The 19802-nt window shown below is 36.4% G+C and overlaps 1 protein-coding gene across 1 annotated transcript in view; it reads left to right on the top strand.

Annotated features, from left to right (window-relative positions):
- The first annotated feature begins 5865 nt into the window (after positions 1-5865).
- The window catches only part of LOC118934243 (cell surface glycoprotein CD200 receptor 1-like), a 35408-nt gene continuing 21471 nt past the window's right edge, over positions 5866-19802 (top strand). Inside the window, exon 1 of the mRNA XM_057502606.1 lies at positions 5866-6164. Within this exon, the coding sequence (XP_057358589.1) occupies positions 6098-6164 (67 nt within the window). The 5' untranslated portion in view covers positions 5866-6097. The remainder of the gene's footprint in view (positions 6165-19802) is intronic.

The raw sequence follows: 19802 nt of genomic DNA, 5'->3' as shown, positions 1-19802 counted from the left end.
TGTAACTTGAGAACAAAATTATTAAGCCACTGATAAAATAAAACCATAATAGTTTAACAGAATATTTGCCATTCCCAGGAGAAAGGTCCACTGTAAATTGAATGAAATTGCAGACAGATACTGGTTTTTATGACTAATGTAGTTTTCATATTTCATATTCTCTCACTAGAAAGTTACACAGAAATAATTTATTATTAATTTAATACTGCCTGAAACATTTAAGGTGGTCTCATTTAGCTCATTCTGGAATATTTCTTCTTGAAATTTCCTGTCCCTTCTTGACTCTAGTAGTTAGGGCGTTTTGGAGATCAGATGGTACCCATTTCTTTTCAGAGTGCTTTGCATAGACATAGTTTTCAGCCAAGGTACATGACTTGGCTTTTCATTTTTTTTCAATTCATTTCTTCCCCTTCCCAGTTGTCACTCATGGATGACTGTAACATAACTACCTCTAAAGTTTTTTTTTCTGCTGTGTGAATTGCCATTAATTCCAGAAGTTGCTCAAATCATCACCAAGATGATTCCCCGAGGGGTGTGCAAGGAGAAGAAGGAGGTCTAACACTGACTGAGAGGCGAGCTGGAAGTTGGAAGGGAGGGAGAGTGGGTGGGGGGACCGCCAGCTGTCCCTCCCTTCTGAATGCTGTAGGAAAGAGGTCCTTCTCTGGCTAGCACCCCTCTGCATCCCACTAGTACCAGTTTCTCTTCCTGGAGTTTGGGTTGGGGGAGGTGGGAAGAGGCTGTAGTGTAAGTAGGCTGCAAGAGGGGAGAAGGTGTTGGGGTGAGGGTAGTGGTCCCTATTGCAACCTGCATCTTAATGCAAGGCTCCTCCAAGTTAAAATATTCTACAAGATTTCTATTCATTAATTTGGTTTCTTGGGAAAGAAAGATGGTTGACTGGAATACCACTGTACTTGAGAGCAGAATTAAATTAGATTATTTTCCAATATTTATCCACATGGTAAACATTCTGAGGTAGCACCTGATCCCTTCAATGAAGGGTTTTTTTTTTTTTACTCCAGTGTTGATAGTGTTGCTTGCAGTTAAGAAATCAGCCCCTTCCTGGATTCCCTAACCCAACGTCACGGTCCTTCCTGGAGCTCTATCTAATGACTGATAGACATAGAAATATAAAGATAGGGCCACTTCAGTGCAACAGAGGACAGCTCTAAAGGGCAGTTCAAGCTCCAGAGCTTCCCTGAGGTTGGCTGAGTTTGTTGCAGTTCTCCCTTATAGTTTGATTTGTCCCTTCACCCACCCTAGTTTCTGTTTCTTCATTTTCATGAGTGGTGTGTCCAAGATTAGTCCTTAACAGCTATTTTTAGCACAAACTCCATTTTAGCGTTGCTTTCCAGGGTATCCAACCTATGACAGTCTTCTTCAGATTTCCTTGGAATGTGGCATGGAATCTGTCTTACATTCCATCCATCCATCTATCCATATGTACATACACACATACATGCATACATACATCTCTTTACATGACTATTTTTATTAAGCCATCCTGGCATCTCAAAGGATTCATTATTCTTCTTTACAGTAATGTTTCTTTTGGTCACAATATTTATACTAGTCTTCAAGTAATCACTTGTTATGTTTAACTAGTTTCCAAAAGGTGTAAATAAATGTGCAATGTGTAGTATGTGATCAAAACTGCATCAAATGTTACCAAAATCTCAAAGCACAGCTGTAACTGAATTTGTGAAGTTTATGGAAACATTAGCTTTGATTTCATCAAATTATCTCCAGGGGGCAGCAGAGAGTGATCTTAATGCAACTAGAGGATTAGAGACTATTTTTCTCTCTAGTCTTCTCTCCCTCCCTCCTTCCTTCCACCCTTCTCCCTTCCTCTCCTTCCCTCCCTCCTTTTCCTTCCTTCCTTCCTTCTATCTCCCTCCTTTCTTCCCCTTGTCTCTCCCTCTCTTCTCAATTTCTCTCTCTTTTTACACAAAACAGAAAAACTATGACATTGTAAGAGTGTCTAATTGGAATAAAGAATAAGGGACTAGATGATAGATTTAGGAGGGGTGAAAAGTATAGGAGCTGTATTAGAGACAGGGCAGAGAGCTAAAAAATAGGTCATTAGCCACATTCCTAAGGAATAGACTTTGCAGTGAGATTTCTTGGGCTTGAATCCTGTCTCAAATACTTATTAACTGAGCGACTGGATGATTTACTTAACCTCTTGGTCTCAGTTTCCTCAACTGTAAAATGGGGTTAATAATGATATGTACATTATAGGGTGATGGGAGGATTAAATGAGGACATGTTGATAAGGTGCTTACTTAGACTTAGGGCCTGTGTGTCAAGCTAAGGGATTGACAGATGTTATTCACTATGGGTATGACCAGTGAGGTCTAGAATTGATATTAGCAAAATATAAAATGTGGTTGCTAAGTTCTCTGCCCAGGTTTTACTTGTTTATTTGATATTGGAACATATTATATTTTTGAACACCTATTTCTAAACTTTTCTTCTTGCACAATTTGTGAATATATATTGACAGACAATGACAACTTTTATGTGATACATATTATGTCTAACTTTTAAAGGAGAATGATGAAGGTGACATAGCATCACCCGTATAGTGGAAGTGAAAAATTTCAAGGTAAAAATCAATGTAATAGTAGAATGTAAATAATACAATACACATTTTGTGAGGCTCCTTTAAGTTACTTATGAGTACATTTAATGATTGTGCATGGCAGGAAGTCCAGGATTTCAGAGGAATCTTCAGAACCTGGGTCAATGAAGACTGCAGAAAGGTTGAATTGGACAGTAGGGAAGTATGCTGTGGCCAGGAGAGCAGCTATGTTACCCAGTCATTCGTTGAATTATAGGGACTTTATGGTAATTCATGAACCTCAAATCTCTAACCATCTTGCTCTGAGGGCAGGGAGGAAGTAAAATAAAAAGCAGAGTACTGTGGAGTTTGAGTTCCTTGCAGCTCTTTACAGGTGAGCATTGTTCTTTCACCTCTGTGAAATGGTTACATTAGTACTTGGGTAGCAGTAGCACAGGGTGGATTGAGGGATTTGGGGCTGTTTAGCAGTGTATTTGTACAAGTGTGTGTGAGTGTGTGTGCACACATACACATGGAAGGGTGAGTCAGGCCATGTGTCTGAGCCAGAGTACTCACAGAAAGTAAAGATGATCAGGCAAGTAGGTATTGGCCCGTTTTTCCTGGGATATACATCTAGAAAATTCATCTAAGGAAAGAGGAGCAGTCAGGTACTGAGTTCTAGGCAGTTGGAATGCAAATCCAGGAGTTGAAAGAGTAGGCAATGGAGAACAAGGGGTCAGGAATAAAAGGCCATTTGAGCCATGCAAAGTTTTTCAGGTAATAGGCAGGGGTCCCAGGGGCAAGATGGCAACATCTTCTTAATTGGCCTCAGTTGTGGCTAACTATGGATCTGACATTGAAGACAAAGAGATACACTTTACCTTCAAAGCATTTGTGGTCAGAGAAATCAATTTTTGAGTAAATCAGCAGTGCAAGTTTGGTCTTAAAGCAGCTTTAACTCACTGAAGTTTACTGAGCCTTTTTGTTTTGCTTGACAGAACATTAACCAGCATAACATTGTTTTGTCTCTTGTGTGCACTGATTCTTAATTGCTAATGGTGAAGAGGAGTTGGAAGACTGGGGATACAAAAGATTTTGGTGTCTGATTTGAGTTACACCATTCCCTTGATCCTGTCTTGCTCTTCTGCTCTGCTTTTTGGGTCTCTGTGCCTGAGGGGCACATTTAAGTAGAATCTGGGGCTTTAAATTTTTCAAAGAAGTGCATTTAATTTATTAGACAAACACATTTTTCTATTTTCTATTGACTTTCTGAGCATATTTTGGGTGCAAGTTTACACTAACTCTTGGTCTCCTTATTGTTCTTCCAAATACTCTCCAGAAGGTAAAGGTGGGAGTTGGGAGGTTGGGGGAGTGGGGTTTAAGGTGGAGAGGATAGAGGAGTCAGGGAGCAAGTCTCATCCTGGCAAACCTTTGAGAATTCAGTGGTTTTTGACACCACTCTTTTGACTCTTAAACTGCTGATTGTATACTGTGGTCTGACCTGAGATGAGAGTGTGGGAGTGTGTCCATGAAAGTTGTTGCCTGAAATTTCAAGCCAAAGGCATTGAGTGGAAGGGACACAGGGCTAGCAAACATAAAATGTGAGTTTTACTCCCACTATATCACAAAGTTACTTTGAGACCTTAGCCAGGCCATTTTAGTCCTTCTGTGATTTAGTTTTGGCTGTGTCATTGAATAGGCATTAAAGGATCCCCAAGAATTTTTCATGACATGAGAAAATGCTCATGTCAATATAATATTAAGTGGAAAAAACAAGTTACAGAGTTGATTAAGAAACTTGCCTGGTGTCACTGGACTAGTAATTGCTCAGAAGAGAAACCCATGGTCTTAACCACTATGTAACTTAAGCTGTATATGGTGGAAACCAGAAAGTTTTCTTTTAAATGATATTTCATCACTGATTTTCTGACTCCTGGTAAAATATTAGATAGCTTAATAAAAGAAGTTGCTTTTGTTATAATCCATGTTGTTACATAGCTCATATCTTCCCAGTAGTCTGTGACCTCAAGCACCTGATTTCACTCTCTTAATCAAATTGGTTCACTGGAAAGAACCCTTGAGAAAGGGGAAGGGGGAAAAAAATATATATGCAGTTTAACATTGGGCCAAGGAAAGATGGAACTGCTAACTTAAAAAAATGCATGTTAATCTTTTTCCTGTTTACAATGTTTCCTTCCCCTCCCTGGAGAGTTTTGCCTTGGGGTAAGAAGTTCTTAGCACAGAGAGGATTTCTTTCCTCCCAAACATAACCTATATGCATATAAAGTAGCCACATTAAAACAGGCAGAGTTTTTTTGGAAGTCTGGATTCTAGATGTGTGACAACTAAAGATGGGTATTTATTTGTAATTTGCCTAACTCTTCAAAGGTGAAAGTGAGTGGAAATAAATGCCAACTTGTGATAGAGTTATGGCCACCCAAGTTGTCCATGTCCTACCTCTGAAACTTGTAAATAGGTAACCGTAGAGTGGAAAAGGGACTTTGCAGATGTGATTAAATTATATAACTGTGATTAAGTTATACATTAAGTGTGGTCCAATATATTCACAAGGGTCTTTATGAGAGAGAGGTAGGAGGGTTAAAATAAGAGAAGGAGCTGTGACCACTGAGCAGAGGTGGGGATAATGCAGCCACAAGCCAAGGAATGTGAGTAACTTCTAGAAGCTGGAAAAGCCAACAAATGGATTCTCTCCATGTGTCTGGAAAGAACGCAGCCCTGCTGGCACTTGGTTTTAGCCTTCTAAGATCCATTCTGGACTTCTGACCTAAAGCACTGTAAGATAAATTTGTATTGTTTTAAGCCAATCAGTTTGTGACTTAAAGATAAATTTGTGTTGTTTTAAGCCACCCACTTTGTGGCTTAAAGATAAATTTGTGTTGTTTTAAGTCACTCAGTTTTAATAAATTGCAGTAACAATAAAAAAATACACTTAAGATGCTTCTGGAGTTGTAGACATTATAGACAGTAATTTCATAGAAAAATTTTCAAGGGAAAATATTTTATTCCAAAGTTTATTACTGAGGCTGTACACCTTTTCAACCTGGAGAAAGCTTCTTAAAGTTACCATGACTAGGTTATTTAAAGGGATGGGCTCAAATTAGATAAATACCCTGTTTTGCTTTTTAATTCATGTTTAGACAAATCCATTTATGTTGGGCATGTTCAATGCCTTACTGTAAAGTTTATCTGTGTACAGCAGAAGTGAGATGAGGACCAATGAGCTGAAAGATAACTCAATCAATCTGCTTCCTCTGTCTTTGCTTCAGTGCTTCAAACAGGAAATCTATTGCTGTGTCAAGTTCTAGAGACGAGTTTCTTCTGCTCCAAGTTGCTAATCAGGCTAAAACACATAGAGTTGAAGGAAGGGGATAGGAGGAAAGGAGTGTCCTACTGCTGATGGGCTAAGGAAGTCAGCACGGAGGAGTCAACTAGAGACAGCTCCACCATGTCTGCAGTGCCGGTTACACCTGCGTGCAGGGCAAGTACTGAGTGAAGGGCAGAAACCCGAAAACAGAAATGCCCTGTACCTGGGGAACTTCTGACCTATGGCTGTCAGGATTTTTGACTGTCTTCTTAGTGGCTGGTAAGTTTGACTTCTCTTTGGGAGAGTGACAGGAGAGTGACTAGTGAGAAACCTGATCTCAGCTTTTCCTAAGTGCTCTTTGCCTTTCTTAAGGAGCAATGCAAGATAATTGCAATCATAAATACGGGGGAGGGGAGTGTCTCCCATATTTATTTCCCCTTATTATCCTTATTTCCTTCTTCGTTTTATTTTACTTTGTATTCTAGTGCAGTATATGTATCTCTCTAATTTGCCTCTCCACCCACTTCCTTATTTCCCCCTCCTCCTTTTTTTGAGAGAGGAAGAATAAATTAAATAATTTCTAGTAGTAATCCAAGTCGTCTGGGTTCTCTTTATCTTCTTCTCTTTAACAGAATTTAAATAATAATCCCAACCTATTTAGGTCTGTATTGTTACCATCACAAATTAGGCAAGTCTCTTGCTTTCTATCACTCTCTGTGACTAGGTGCTTTTTAAATGGAATCTACTGAGTTTGGTAGTGCATCTGTGATGTACGTCTGTATTTCTCACCCAGACGAGTAGGCTGTAAAAGACACTTCCTGAATTAGAGGTACAGCCTTCTACATCTAGGCTCCTGTAGGAGTTGTAGAGGACTTGGGGCTCTTCTGGGGGTGTCCTGGTTTCACTAGAGGGTTGGTAGGGGTTGATGCGGGAGGGAGTTTTCAGGTTTCACTTTTAGTAGATGGAAGCAGCTGCAAGGAAACAGTGTAGTTGGTTTAAAATTTTATGATTTGATAATTGGGAGAAGAAGAGGTATTTTTTTCTTATATGGATGACTTTAAAATATTGCTTATCTTCCTGCATAAAATCTGTTTTCTACATGAGAATCTTACTGGCAAGCACACGTACAATAAACACATTATATTGCTGTAACTTTCTATGCAGAACTCTCACATACTTTCCCTGCTTAGATCTACACAGCAGCCCTGTGAAGTAGGCATGGAAGCCATGTCTCCATTTTACAAAGGTAGAAACTGAGGCTTAGAGAGGTGACATAATTTGTTCAGTACTACCAATACACGGTAGAGCCATACCCAGTCGTGTCTGTAAGCATCAAGTAGGCATTCAAGTACACAATTTTCCTGATTATTTAGCCACTGTGCATTTTACCAAAAAGCCCCGCTATTTATAAAACCTCTGAAAAGAGAGTGAAGCTGATGCTTGGTTATAACCTTAATGGACTGTTTACTCACTTGAAAAAAAATCAAGTGATCTGAATCTCCAGCAGTTGAGATCTGGTTGTAGAATATTTTACAGAAACCTGTATAGGACCCAACTTAACAGTGAAGCCAGTTAGGCAAAGGAGACATTTATCTCAATTGTACTATGACTTTTGAATAAAGGGGAAAAAAATCAAGATAATGACATAGTTAATACTTTTTACTTTTAATAGATTAAAGGGTTGAATTTTAAAACTATTTCTGAACACAACTAGGAGTTATTACATGTATCAAATCTCTGAAGTCTGGCTTGTATAATTATAAAGTTATTAAAATGTTTAGAGTCAAGATACAAGAAAGCAAATTACCTTGAGTGCAATGATTTGGCATTGATAAATTCACCATGAAATAATTCAGAATAATAAGAAGCAAACCACATGGGGCAAGAATTCATATCTTTATTGATAATACTGCTTTGTTATTATTACATTAATATTAAAAAACTCATTTTATCATACAAAGTAAATTCACAAAGGAAGAGAGCTAGTGACTTCAATGTAAAATATAGCATTAAATCTATATTTACTTTTCTGTTTACTTATTTACTTAAAAATTCAAGCAACAACCTTGTTGTTAAGGGTTGTTAAGAAAATACATGAGGGGAAAAATGAAAACAACCTAAAGTCATCCATGGCAGAGAAAAACTCTCCAATCTGGTTCCAGGCTTTCCCTCACACTCCCTTCACTTATGCCATTTCTTCCTCCTTGTTTTAGCGTATTGTCTTCTACATGTTTTTCTTGTGTTCAAATTATATTTTGCTATTCCAACCAATTTAATTACACCTTTTATAAAAGTCATTGACAATAGACATTGTGAATTACTGAAAAGGAATCCTCCACTATTTTTTGACTGTTTATCATTATCTTCCATTAGGGGGCAGGCAGTAACAGTAAGAGGAGATAAAAATCAAGACAAGGGCTGTCTGGTAGCTCTAGCAAGTTTGCAAAAGATGGGAAAAAAAGATTAAGAGCAGTTGTAAAAAGCAGGTGTTTGTCAGGATTAATTTCAATCCTATTTTTTCTAGTTTATGGTAGTTATGAATTTACATAGCAATTTACATAATAATTATATATTAATTTTAGGTGTGTTTGTCTCTAAACATCCATGCTTAAGCAATTAATAAATTAATTAAAAGTCTTTATTAAGAACACCATGTACAGAGAGTAACCCTGTGTGTGTGTGTGTGTGTAGTGCCTCACCGTCATTAGCAATCTAAATTAGGGCTATCAAACTAAGATGGAACAATTGGAGAACATTTTAAATCAGTCCTGAAATTGTCTCTGAATCTACTAAAAATCCAAAGATGGAAGAAATTATGATGGATTGGAGTTATTGAAGCCTTTATGAAGTAGATGGGTCTCGAGCTGGGCCGTAAATGATAGTTTTAGGTAGATGGGGAATGGCAGCGACACAAGTTGGGAGGAGTGGGTATGCAGCATGAACAAAGGCGAAGTTCAGGGTGAGAAAGAACTCTAGCTTGATGGAACAGAGGTTGTGTGTTGGTCCTAAGAAATAAGGCTGAATTTCAGAGCTCTCTGATAGCTAAACAGAGTAACTTGAATATTGTGCAGTAGGCATTTAGGAGCCATCTGTTGTTTTGTGAACAGGAAAATAATATGATAAAGCAATACCTTTGGAGAATAGTGTGGCAGCAGTATCCCATTGAGTGGGAGTAGTGCTTGGTAAAAGATATATTTTGAAACAGGAGTCAAGAGCTCGTACCCTTCGGTTTCCATTTTAGAAAGTCCCATGATATCACTGAGAGACATTGGTGACTTAGAAGGGAAGTTTCTTTGCAGAGGAAGATTTTAAATTTAGTGCTGGTAGGAAGGACACCTAGAAGGAAAATTCCTATTGGTTCTTGAAAGGATAGCTCAATCCAGGATTTGTAAATCATTCATGGAGTGGAGGATCCCACAAAGAGAAAACTCATAGAGGTAAAAATAGTAGAATAAGCACTAGAGATTTTTGAATTTGGGTCCTAGGAGTGATAATTAACCTTTTTCCTTTGTAAAACAGAGAGTAAGATCTGAGAAGAGGTGGGAAGGGAAAAAATCTGGGGTATGAATGAAATACTTAATCTTAAATAGGAGGAGGGAAACTCTACTGAAATTGGGGAATAAGATGAGAAGTTACATATAGGATGCTAATAAGTTGAGGATAGAAGTAAAGAGATGGGAACAAAGGAGAGAGTTCTACAATAGATACATTGCTTCCCAATAAGGTCATAAGTTTTCAATTAATGGTGCTAGTTAATAAAACTGTTCAGTTTTATATTGTGCCTGAGAAGTCAATTTGTACAGAGATTAAGATGTAGTAACCATCAACATACTTTTGCCACTTCCTCCTTGTTATTGCTGACACACATTTGATAACTCCTGACTGGGATTAGGGAGCAGATCTGTAGTTATGAAATAGTTTTGGACTGTGGGCTGTTAATAGCTCCTAAAGATCAAATCCACAGCAATTACTTTTTTTTATAGTTATGAAACTATATATATGTATAAAACAAGAGTCATATAAAAGTCATAATCAGCTCATTATTACAGGAAGAAACAACATCATTCACATATTAACACTGAGCAAATAATTTTGAAGTTTTCTTAGGTATAATTTATATGCCTTGTCCATCCAGAAAGCTAGAAACCATTCTTAGAACACAATCCTGCATATATTTAAGGAAAGCAATATAGAAAAATCCCAGAAGCAGGACTGGGAAGTTTTAGGAGTAAACCATTTTCTTTAAAAAAAATCTCTGTTGCTTTGAGATGTTGATGCTGTTGTGGGAATCAGGCTCTGAGACAGAGTTTTGAGTAGAGAATGTTTATTAATTAGGGAGGACCCTTGTAAGAAACACCTGGAAAGAAGGCCAAGGTTGTAGAGGCAGAAGTCCATCTGCAATCTCAACCACAGACCCCCTCTTCTGGCCCCTTTGGGAGCTTCGGAATTAGAATGACCTTAGAGAGGCTCTGCACTGAATACAAATGGCTGGGCCTTTGTACTTCCGTCTCAATCTGTCTTTGATGTGAGCTGCCGTAGAAAGGGTCTGACTTTGGTCAAAGTAACTGAGCAGTCCCTAAATATGCTGGGAACCAAAGGCTGTCTGCCAACACAGCTCTCAGTAGCAGGACCAAAAATTGTTTCCTTGAAGGGGATTCTGGGAACACATACTATGTCCACCAGACTTCCATTTCCAAAGTTCCTAATTCCTTCCTGAATTTCTGAGTCTCTATCTGGTATTATTTCCCTTCTGCATAAATAATTTCTTTTATCATCACTAGTGATATAGGTCTGCTGGTAAGGAGTTCTTTTAGGTTCCTTTTATCTGATAATACTTTGTTCTTGAAGCATATTTTTGCTAGATATGGAATTTAGGGTTGACTTTTTTCTCTTTCAGCACTTTAAAAATATTGTTTCACCATTTCTGATGAGAAGTCAGTAGATACTCAAATCAGTGTTCCCTGCATATAATGTCATTTTTCTCTGGCTGTTTTCAAGATCTTTTCTTTATAATTGGTTTTCAGCACATACAATGTATCTATTTATGATTAATTTCAGATTTATGCTGTTTGGGGATTACTGAGATTCTTGAATCTGTAAATTTATGCTTTTCAGCAAATTTTGGGGGAAATTTTCAATCACTCTTCTTCAAATTGTTTTTCTGCCAACTTTGTTTCTCCTCTTTTCCAATTACACCTATATTCAAAGAACTTTTGCTACTTCATCACAGGTCCCCAGGGCCATTGTTTTTTTTCCCCTCAATCTTTATTTTTCTCTCTGTTCTTAGATTAGATAATTTCTGTTCATATATTTCAAGTTTGCTAACAATTTCCTCTCTCATCTCCATTCCTTTGTTAAGCTCATCCAGTAAATACTTTATTTATGACATTGTACTTCCAATTTTATAATTTCCATTTATTTTTTAACTAGTTTTTTTTCCTTTAAGATTCTTCTGTCTTTTCATTCATTGTGAGCTTTTTTCTCTTTACATCACTGAGCATAGTTTAATATCTGCTTTAAGGTTCTTGTCTGGTAATTCCAATATCTAGGTCACCTTGAGGTTGGTCTCCCTTTGACTTTTCTTCTAAGGATGGGCTACATTTTCCTAGTTCTCTGTATGTTGAATAATTTTATTTGGATAGTGAGTATTACATCATTGAGACTCTGGATTCTGTTATGTTGTTCGTATGATTTTTTTTTCCAGATAGTATTTAACTTGGTTGAGCTGCAAAGTCTGTCTCTTGGACAGTGTCTGAAATCTCAGTGCTTTTACTAGTTGGCATTAAGTGTGCCCTGCATGTGTGGGTTAGGGCCAGCCAGAGATGTGGGTAGAGTTGATACACAGAATTTGAAACTCTCCTTCTCTCTGCCTCTCTCAATTTCTGGAGACCAAAGTTGCCCGAAAATATGTCCTCTTGTTCTTCAGAAAACTGAGAATTTTCTATTAGAGTTTTAATTATCCAGAGTGGTGCCACCTGCAGCCTGTTTGAGACTGAAGTGGTAAAAATGTGAAAAAAATGGGAACATATACCAACCCTGAACCACTTCCTTCTCCTGAGAATTGACACCCCTCAATATTTCTCTTGCTTTTTCCACTTCCCACTGGCTTCAGATAGTTGTTTTTATATTCTGTCTAGAATTTAAAGTTGTTATCTGAAAAAATTTACTTTGTCATAAAGGAAGCAGCACTTTCTTCAAGTCTATGACTTTTTTTTTTTTGTAGATAATTATTTTTTATTGAAGGGTAGTTGACAGATAGTATTACATTAGTTTCAGGTGTACAACACAGTGATTCAACATTTATATACATGATAGTTCTAGGTACCAGCTATCACCATACCAAGTTGTTACAATATTTTGACTATATTCCTTATGCTATACATTACATCCCGGTTACTTATTTATTTTACAATTGGAAGTGTGTACTTTTTTGTTGTTGTTGTTGTTTTGTTTTTTTGTTTTTTTGTGAGGGCATCTAAGTCTATGACTTTTTAATATTGTGCTTCTATCAAATGATATTAATTTGGTTGGCTGTTTTGTTTTGGACATTGAAGTTGTATGTATTGTATTATTACATGCCTTCTTGCTTTCTAAATTTCATCTATGCATTGAATGTTTTGGTGTTTTCACTTAGTAAAATCTTACTCCACTTTCCCTCAATTTCTAGATTCTTATATATCTCTGTGTTGGATTTAAAGATCTGTCATGGGATATAATTCTAACCACTATATGTGTTATCTTTAAGGAATTGCTTACCCTCTCTAGACAGTAATTTCCTCATTTGCAAAATGAAGGAGATGCATGACACTATTGAGAAGTATAGAGCTTTCATATAGGAAGAACTTTAGAAACCTTCAAATTCACTCCTTTTGTTGTATAATGGTCAAATAAGGCCCAGGAGTGTTCAAGGAATTACTAAAGATATCACCCAGAATTTTAGTGGATAAGCTGAGCTTCAAACTCCCCCATAGCACCAAAAATAGAGGGAAAAAAGGGATGTGGCTAGTGTGTGTAGGAAAATATATGACTTTTAGATGTGATGCATCTGAAATGAGAGAAAGCACTTAAGTGGGGAGGAGTAATAGCTAAATGGTTCAATTCTTGTTTAGGAAAAATAAGTCAAAACTAAAATGTGGGTCATTTATTCTGTTAGTCAATAAGTAAGGGAGTGTCTATCATGTGAAAGACACTGTGCTTCATGCTTCATGCTGGGGATATTTGAACAAGACAGACAGAAACCCTTATGGGGCTTAGACTCTAGTAGGAAACATAGATATTAAATAAATCATTGCAAATAATTAAATAATATAAAAGTGTGTAGAGAGAAATAGAGGATGACATAGATCTCTATGTCATAGGCCTCCCTGAGAGTCAAGGAAGACTTTCCTACGGAAGCGATGTTTTAGATGAAGATGAGCAGAAAACCCCCAGGTGGAGAGTAGAGGGGATTAATATTTCAGACAGGTCAGATAGTCTATATGAGGGACAGAGGGAGCCAAACTGGAACTGAAGTGGGAAAACAAGGAGAAATCAACTCTGTAGAGGCTCAGTTGAAGTTCTGGGGGTTGGGGAGAATGATGGGAGAAGGAATAAAAAGAAAGATGAACAGGTGACGGTTAAGGGAATATGTTCATTAAATGTGCTGAAAAGGAAAGACAGGCTTGCAGAGAAGATAGGGAAGGAGACTGATGGGGGGAAACGTATGGGTAGTGGTAGAGGCTACCTTGGGGCAACTTTGGTTTCTGGAAGGGATTTTAGAAGGAGAGGAAAGTGGTTAATAGCATCAAAATTTTCCAGACAACCCAGGAGCACAAGCACTGAAGAAAGGCCCAAAGTTTGCAAAGAGACTGATAACCTTCAAAATTAAGGTTTGCTTTGAAGGGTGTAGGAGCCACAAGATTGCTGAAATCTTGGAGAGAGTGGGTGTGCAGGAAATTGAGGCTGTGCCCACAGACCCCTCATTCTAGAAGTATGGCAGTAAAAGAGAAAGGATCATAACTAGAAGGAGAAAGCAGTGTCTAATTTTTTTTTTCTGTCAAATTAGGGGAAATCTGAGTGTGTTCAAAGGGTATCATTTGTGAACTTTCAGTGATTTGGTAAAGGTATTTTTCCAAACTGGGTGTGTGTATATGTAACTTTTAATCGTTTAGTGATTTCTTTCCTGTTTCCTCACCATTTTGTTAGTTTACTATGAATTCTACCTTTCTCCAGAGGCTTATTTCATAATATGAGAATATCTGGTTATGTGATTCATTTTGTGGTATTGATACTTTTTCAAAATAATGTCCAAGTCAAACTAATGAAATTTTCTTATTTTTATTCTCCAAAAATCATTTGATCTATCCTTCATTGGCTTGCTCCTAGATGTTCCCCATGGGTTGTTCTAAACCAGTAATTAAGGTAGTTGCCAGACAGAGTCACCTGTAAACCTGACTTATTAAAGATAGTGTGGTGCTGTCTCAAATCTACTTAATGAGATTTTTCAAGATGTAGAGTCTGGGTATCTGGTCACAAATTGTTACAGGTGGTTCTGATGGGAGACAGGGTCAAGAACACTGTCCTAGGTCTTCATCACCCAAACTATGCCTGTTATCCCCCATATTCAGCAGATGGCTTCTCACCTTCTGACTTACCCATCACCCAATATGGACTTCTTTAACTTCTTTAACTTCCCCAGTTAAATTAAATGGAATTTCTTCGGATGGAGACCTCGCCTTATTCTTCCTGCCCTCCCCAGAGCTCTGCACAGCCCCCTGATGCTGGGTAGGCATACTCAGAAAATGTTCATCAACCTGAACCTCATCAAAATACCTCTTGTATCTCTAACCACTCTTGCCCTGCTGCTTCCCTCGCAGACACTAAGTGTCAGTCTTTTCAAAAGCAAACCTCTGCTGTGCTTTTGCCTTATCTCCTCTCAGTACATCTGGGATCCTGTTTTGCCAGTTAGCCTCCTTCATTCTTGTAACTTCTAGCACGCACTCTTTCTATCTGCAAATAACTGTGCTCCTATTCTTAAACACCCTCTCAGTCCTCATACCTCCAGAAATTGTCCCATCTCTCTCATTCAGGTTTACATGAAAGAATAAAGCCTCTGTCTCTTTCTTCTATGCTTCCAAGGTCAAAATTCTTGAAAGAGTACGTCCACATTTATTGAAGTATTCTTCTGCTTGGTTCCTTGCAACCTTGTCTTGCTCATCCCTCTGTACTAACATTACTCTCTTACAGCATCTAAAGGTCTCTGCTCACCTTCCTGTTGGTAAATCATAAAGCCTCTTGGTCCTACTTCAAAGCTTTCCCCAGATGATTTGATCTTGATTATTACTGTATTGAAATCTCCCCTTTCCCTGTTTTTAAGGCATTGCATTTATTTTCTACTTTTCTTCATCATTTTTGCTAACTCCAGTTTCTCCACCAGATTCCTAATTATAAATGTTTTCAGGACTCTGGTTTTGGCCTCTTCTCTAATTACCACATCAGAGTGCAATTTGGCAGCTCATGGGCTAAATCTGGCTTGCAGACACTTTTAGTTGGCTCATGTAATACTTAAAAAAATTTGAATTAGTTGCCAATAATTTTAAATTGGGAGATTTTATTAAAACCCCTGACCTATAACTTAGGGCTGCTGTGAGGATTAACTTAAATCATATATATAAAACACTTAACACAGTGAATTTTACAAATACTTCAAAAGATTGTACCTTAATTATAGTTATCAAAAATTTTTGCAGTTTTCAAAGCTTCTCCATACATATTACTTTATAACTTACTTAATTAGTCCATACAGATCAACTTTTTGGTTGTTACAAGTTTTTTGAAATTAAAAACAAACTGTGCTGGAATTAATATCCTGGTACATATATATTTGCATATTTGATATGCATAGATACCATGTATCCGTTGAACACATGATAACTGATGCACATTTGTACATCTGCCATGGCTAGAGAACAAATCTGTCTCCATCAACTAGTTTTGGACTGTGTTATGATAACCTTTTCAAAAAATAATTAGCCCAAAAATATGTTTTTTATTAGCATTGTGTCCTAACCAACTGATACAGACTTTGTGATACTTTGGAAAGTAGGATCAAATTTATTATTACCATAATTCTTTTTGTTTTCTAGATTTTATACACCCACTGAATTCATTATTGAATGCTTGTGTTTTGGAGCATGTTACTTTTTTAAAAAACATTTATCATTTTTCCTTTTTATAAACTGTGTGTTTTATTTTTCTCTCTGTATTGTTTCTGAAGAGTACAATTATAGTTACTAGCCAAGTCACCTTTCAACATATTAATCTAATCTTTTGTTGGCCTGCTTATAATTTCTGCCCAATTTTTCAATTGGTTTCCATTTCTCTCTCTCTCTCTTTTTATTGATTTACATTTTCTGTATATTTTTGGGGTGAAATTAGCCATTTGTTTGTCATAAATGTTGAGAATATTCCACAGGTTTTTGCCTGTCAAAATTATTTTATGTTTTTTTTTTCTATAGTTTTAAATTGTTTCTACATTCAACTTCTCAGTATTTTCCTTTGTAGTTTCTATGTTTTCTATAGGGTTAGAAACATTTCTTCACTTTAATCAATATCCCAGTTTGCCTGGGACTTACCTTGTTTTAGCACTCAATGTCTTGCATCCCAAGAAACACCTCATTGCCTGAAAACTGAGATGTTAGTCACCCCATCTCTCATTGAAAATAAAAAATTACATATGTTTTCTTCTAGTATGTACATTAATTTATGTATTTTAGATTTAAATCTTGATTCATTTTATTTCACTTTTGTGTGAGAAGGCAGATAGGAATTTGGTTTTATTTTTTTCTAAATGGCTAGCTAGTTCTCCTAATACCATTTATCAGTGATATAATCATCCTTTCCCTTCTGAATCTGAATGACCACTATTACCAAACACTAACTTCCTATATGTGTAAACAAAGCAACTGAGGTTCAGAGAGTAATGTGTGCGAGACTGCAGAGGTAATAAATGTAAGAGCTGAAATGTTAGTTGATTTTCATACTCTAATTTTGGTATTTTTTTCTGTATTTGTCTTGCTAAAACTTCAGCTTTTCATCCAGTATTTTGTTTACTGAACACCTAATTAGATGTGGTCTGCTACTAAATTAATGATATCATAAAGTGTAAGAACATGAAATAGATGCTGAGATACCGGGATCAACTGTTCATATTGTTATGTTAAAAAAAGTATGCACGAATTGTACTTCTTTTGTTTCTTTGAACTTATTTTAACTCTATTATATATTAACACATACATATAGATATTGTGTAGTGCATAATATTAGTACATTTCGAAGAACAATTAGACAGTGACTATCTATATAAGTTAAGAATAGACTATTGCCAGTTCTTCCCCAATTATCCCCCTCAACCTTTGTTCTAAAGAAACCATAATCTTTTGGGATAATCATTCCCTGCTTTCTTTACATTTTACCATGTATGTATGCAGCCCCTAACAATAAATTTTATTTTACGTTTTTTTGTATTGTACATAAATGGAATCATACTGTGTATATTATTTTATAAGAGCTTTCATTTACTCAGTGTTATGTTTGATATTTTTCCATGCTTAAGTTTGTAGTTGTAGTTCATTAATAAAAATAATTTTTATTCTAGAATTTCAAATGTTTGCAAAGCAATTTTCTTCCCTGGGAAAATTCTGGTGCAGAAATAACAAACATGATTTAAAATAAGAAATCTCACATTTTTCATTTCAGTTTCTTTCCATTTTGGAAACGAAGATTCATGATGATTGGAATATTAGGCTATGAGATATATGAAAGAGTTTTAATTTTAAAAACATGTATTTCATGTACCTAAAATGGCAAACATTAATATTTCTTTTCTGTTCTCCTTCCATGGGAAAATAACATTTGTCTCAGGAAAAAAAAGCCGTAAAAATCATTATGTGAGACTAACACAATAGCAAAAGCTGAGACTCTTTCTTTCTTTAGACCCTAATATTCCTTAGAGCCCCTCCAGACACACTTCTTCTGTATACAATAGCACTTTTATTTGGAATGTTCTTCCTCCCCTCTCTTTCTGTTTCTCTTCTCCCTCTTTCTCTCTCTTGCTTATTATCAATTCGCTTCTTGTGCATTGGATCCTGTGTTGATTACCTATTGTTACCTAATAAATTACCCCCAACAAATATTTATTTTCTCAGAGTGAACCAAGAGAGAGAAAGAAAAAGACTGCACACCACGACAGAAGCCAGTTTTTTAAAATAACTTATCCTCAGCAGTGATATCTATCACTTCTGCTGTATTCTATCTGTCAAGGGAGTTAGTAAGTCCAGCCCATACTCAAAAGGAGATCTTCCAAGATACATATACCAGGAAGGGCACTGGGAACCATCTTAGGGGCTGCCTCCCACCTTAATACTAAGATAAGTTGCTCATGATACATTTCCATATTTTTCATTTATTGCTGTTGCAGTTTTGAATAATTATTTTATTATTTAGTTAATGTCTATTGTCCTAAGTAGATTGAAAGCTCCATGATAAATAAGCATTTATTGAATGTCTAGCTATTGTAATTGAATAAATGGATATTAAAATAGCTTCAGCTCTACTCTACCTGATAGGGGGGGACACTCAGTTGCCATTTGAGTGGAAACTACTAGTGAGAGACTAACCATAATCTTAGAAAGCAGAAAACAAAACATTTCCTTTACTTGCAAAATTTATGATAAAATTATTGCATTAGTCTTCAGGCAGCTTTAGCAGAGAAAAAGATCAGATAAGTCTCTTATTTCAACCATTTCTGTTTGCGATGTAGAAGTAACAGAATTTGAGAGAAAATTGGTGATGTTTTCAATAATTCCTCCAGGGTGATACTGCTTTTTAATTATATATCATAAGTAAAATAGTAATTTAGACTCTCTCTCTGAAAAGTTACAAAATTCATGGATTTTCTGGCTGGCGATCATGGGCTTCCACTAGTTCCCAGATCACAATGTGAAAACCACTGTATTAAAGGCAGACATGTAATTAACTGGGTGACAATTCATCTTATTTTCAGGACTTCTAAAAAGGAGATAATTCCACAACTTCTTGCTTGAATACATTTGTAACTCAAGAAACTGTCAGGAAATAATACTTCTATGTCTAACTCACCTCCACAATATGTGGTTGTAGAAAATGATTACATTCACTAGCTAAAATGTTAAGGTTGGTATTTTAAGTTTTCTGGAGCCAGAAGATTACTATTAAAGGTTTCTATATTGTACTGACTTTACCATATTGGTGATCAGAAAAAGATTGTACTAAATAAAGGCTGTTGTGGCAATGTAATTTGAATATCTGGATCTTTGTGTGGTTAAGATCTCAGTCTCAAAGTTGCATTTATTTTAAATGAAATCTTGAATCTTTAGGAGAGATGTACTGCTTCATTTTAACTGGGTTAATGCCTCAATTTGGTTAATGTGCCTTGAATACATTTCATGAGTTACTGCTTACTTGTTAAAAATGACAGTGTATGTTTGGCAGAGGGAAAACTGGAGTATATAAATTCTAAAATTTTCTAAAAAGATTCAAGAATGAAAAAGCAGAGTAAGGAGTAAAACTAATATCCCTCACACTTTCCAGCCATTCCTTAATCTATAATGGTTCAGCTCTATATTTACTATAATAATTTTTCAGAGTTTGAAAGTTTGAAAGCTTGAAATGCCATGTGAGGAATGAAATAGTCCTATGATTTGGTTTTCCTTATGTAAAGTACCAGGATATTTCCACAGATTTCAATGTGTTGAAATAAATTTCAGTGTTATTTGGTGTTCTGCTTTTTTTAAAGTAGTGACTTCAAATGTTAAATAACAATGAAGATGACAAGTAAAGATATAAAGACCATGATAAGCAGTAAGAATGACTTCTGACTAGCACAGAGGACTCAAGTCC

The sequence above is a fragment of the Manis pentadactyla genome, chromosome 1 (genome assembly GCF_030020395.1).
Source record: "Manis pentadactyla isolate mManPen7 chromosome 1, mManPen7.hap1, whole genome shotgun sequence".
NCBI classification, from domain to species: Eukaryota; Metazoa; Chordata; class Mammalia; order Pholidota; family Manidae; genus Manis; species Manis pentadactyla.
The sequence above is the reverse complement of the archived record's forward strand: the minus strand, read 5'-3'. Positions and strand labels throughout refer to the sequence as shown.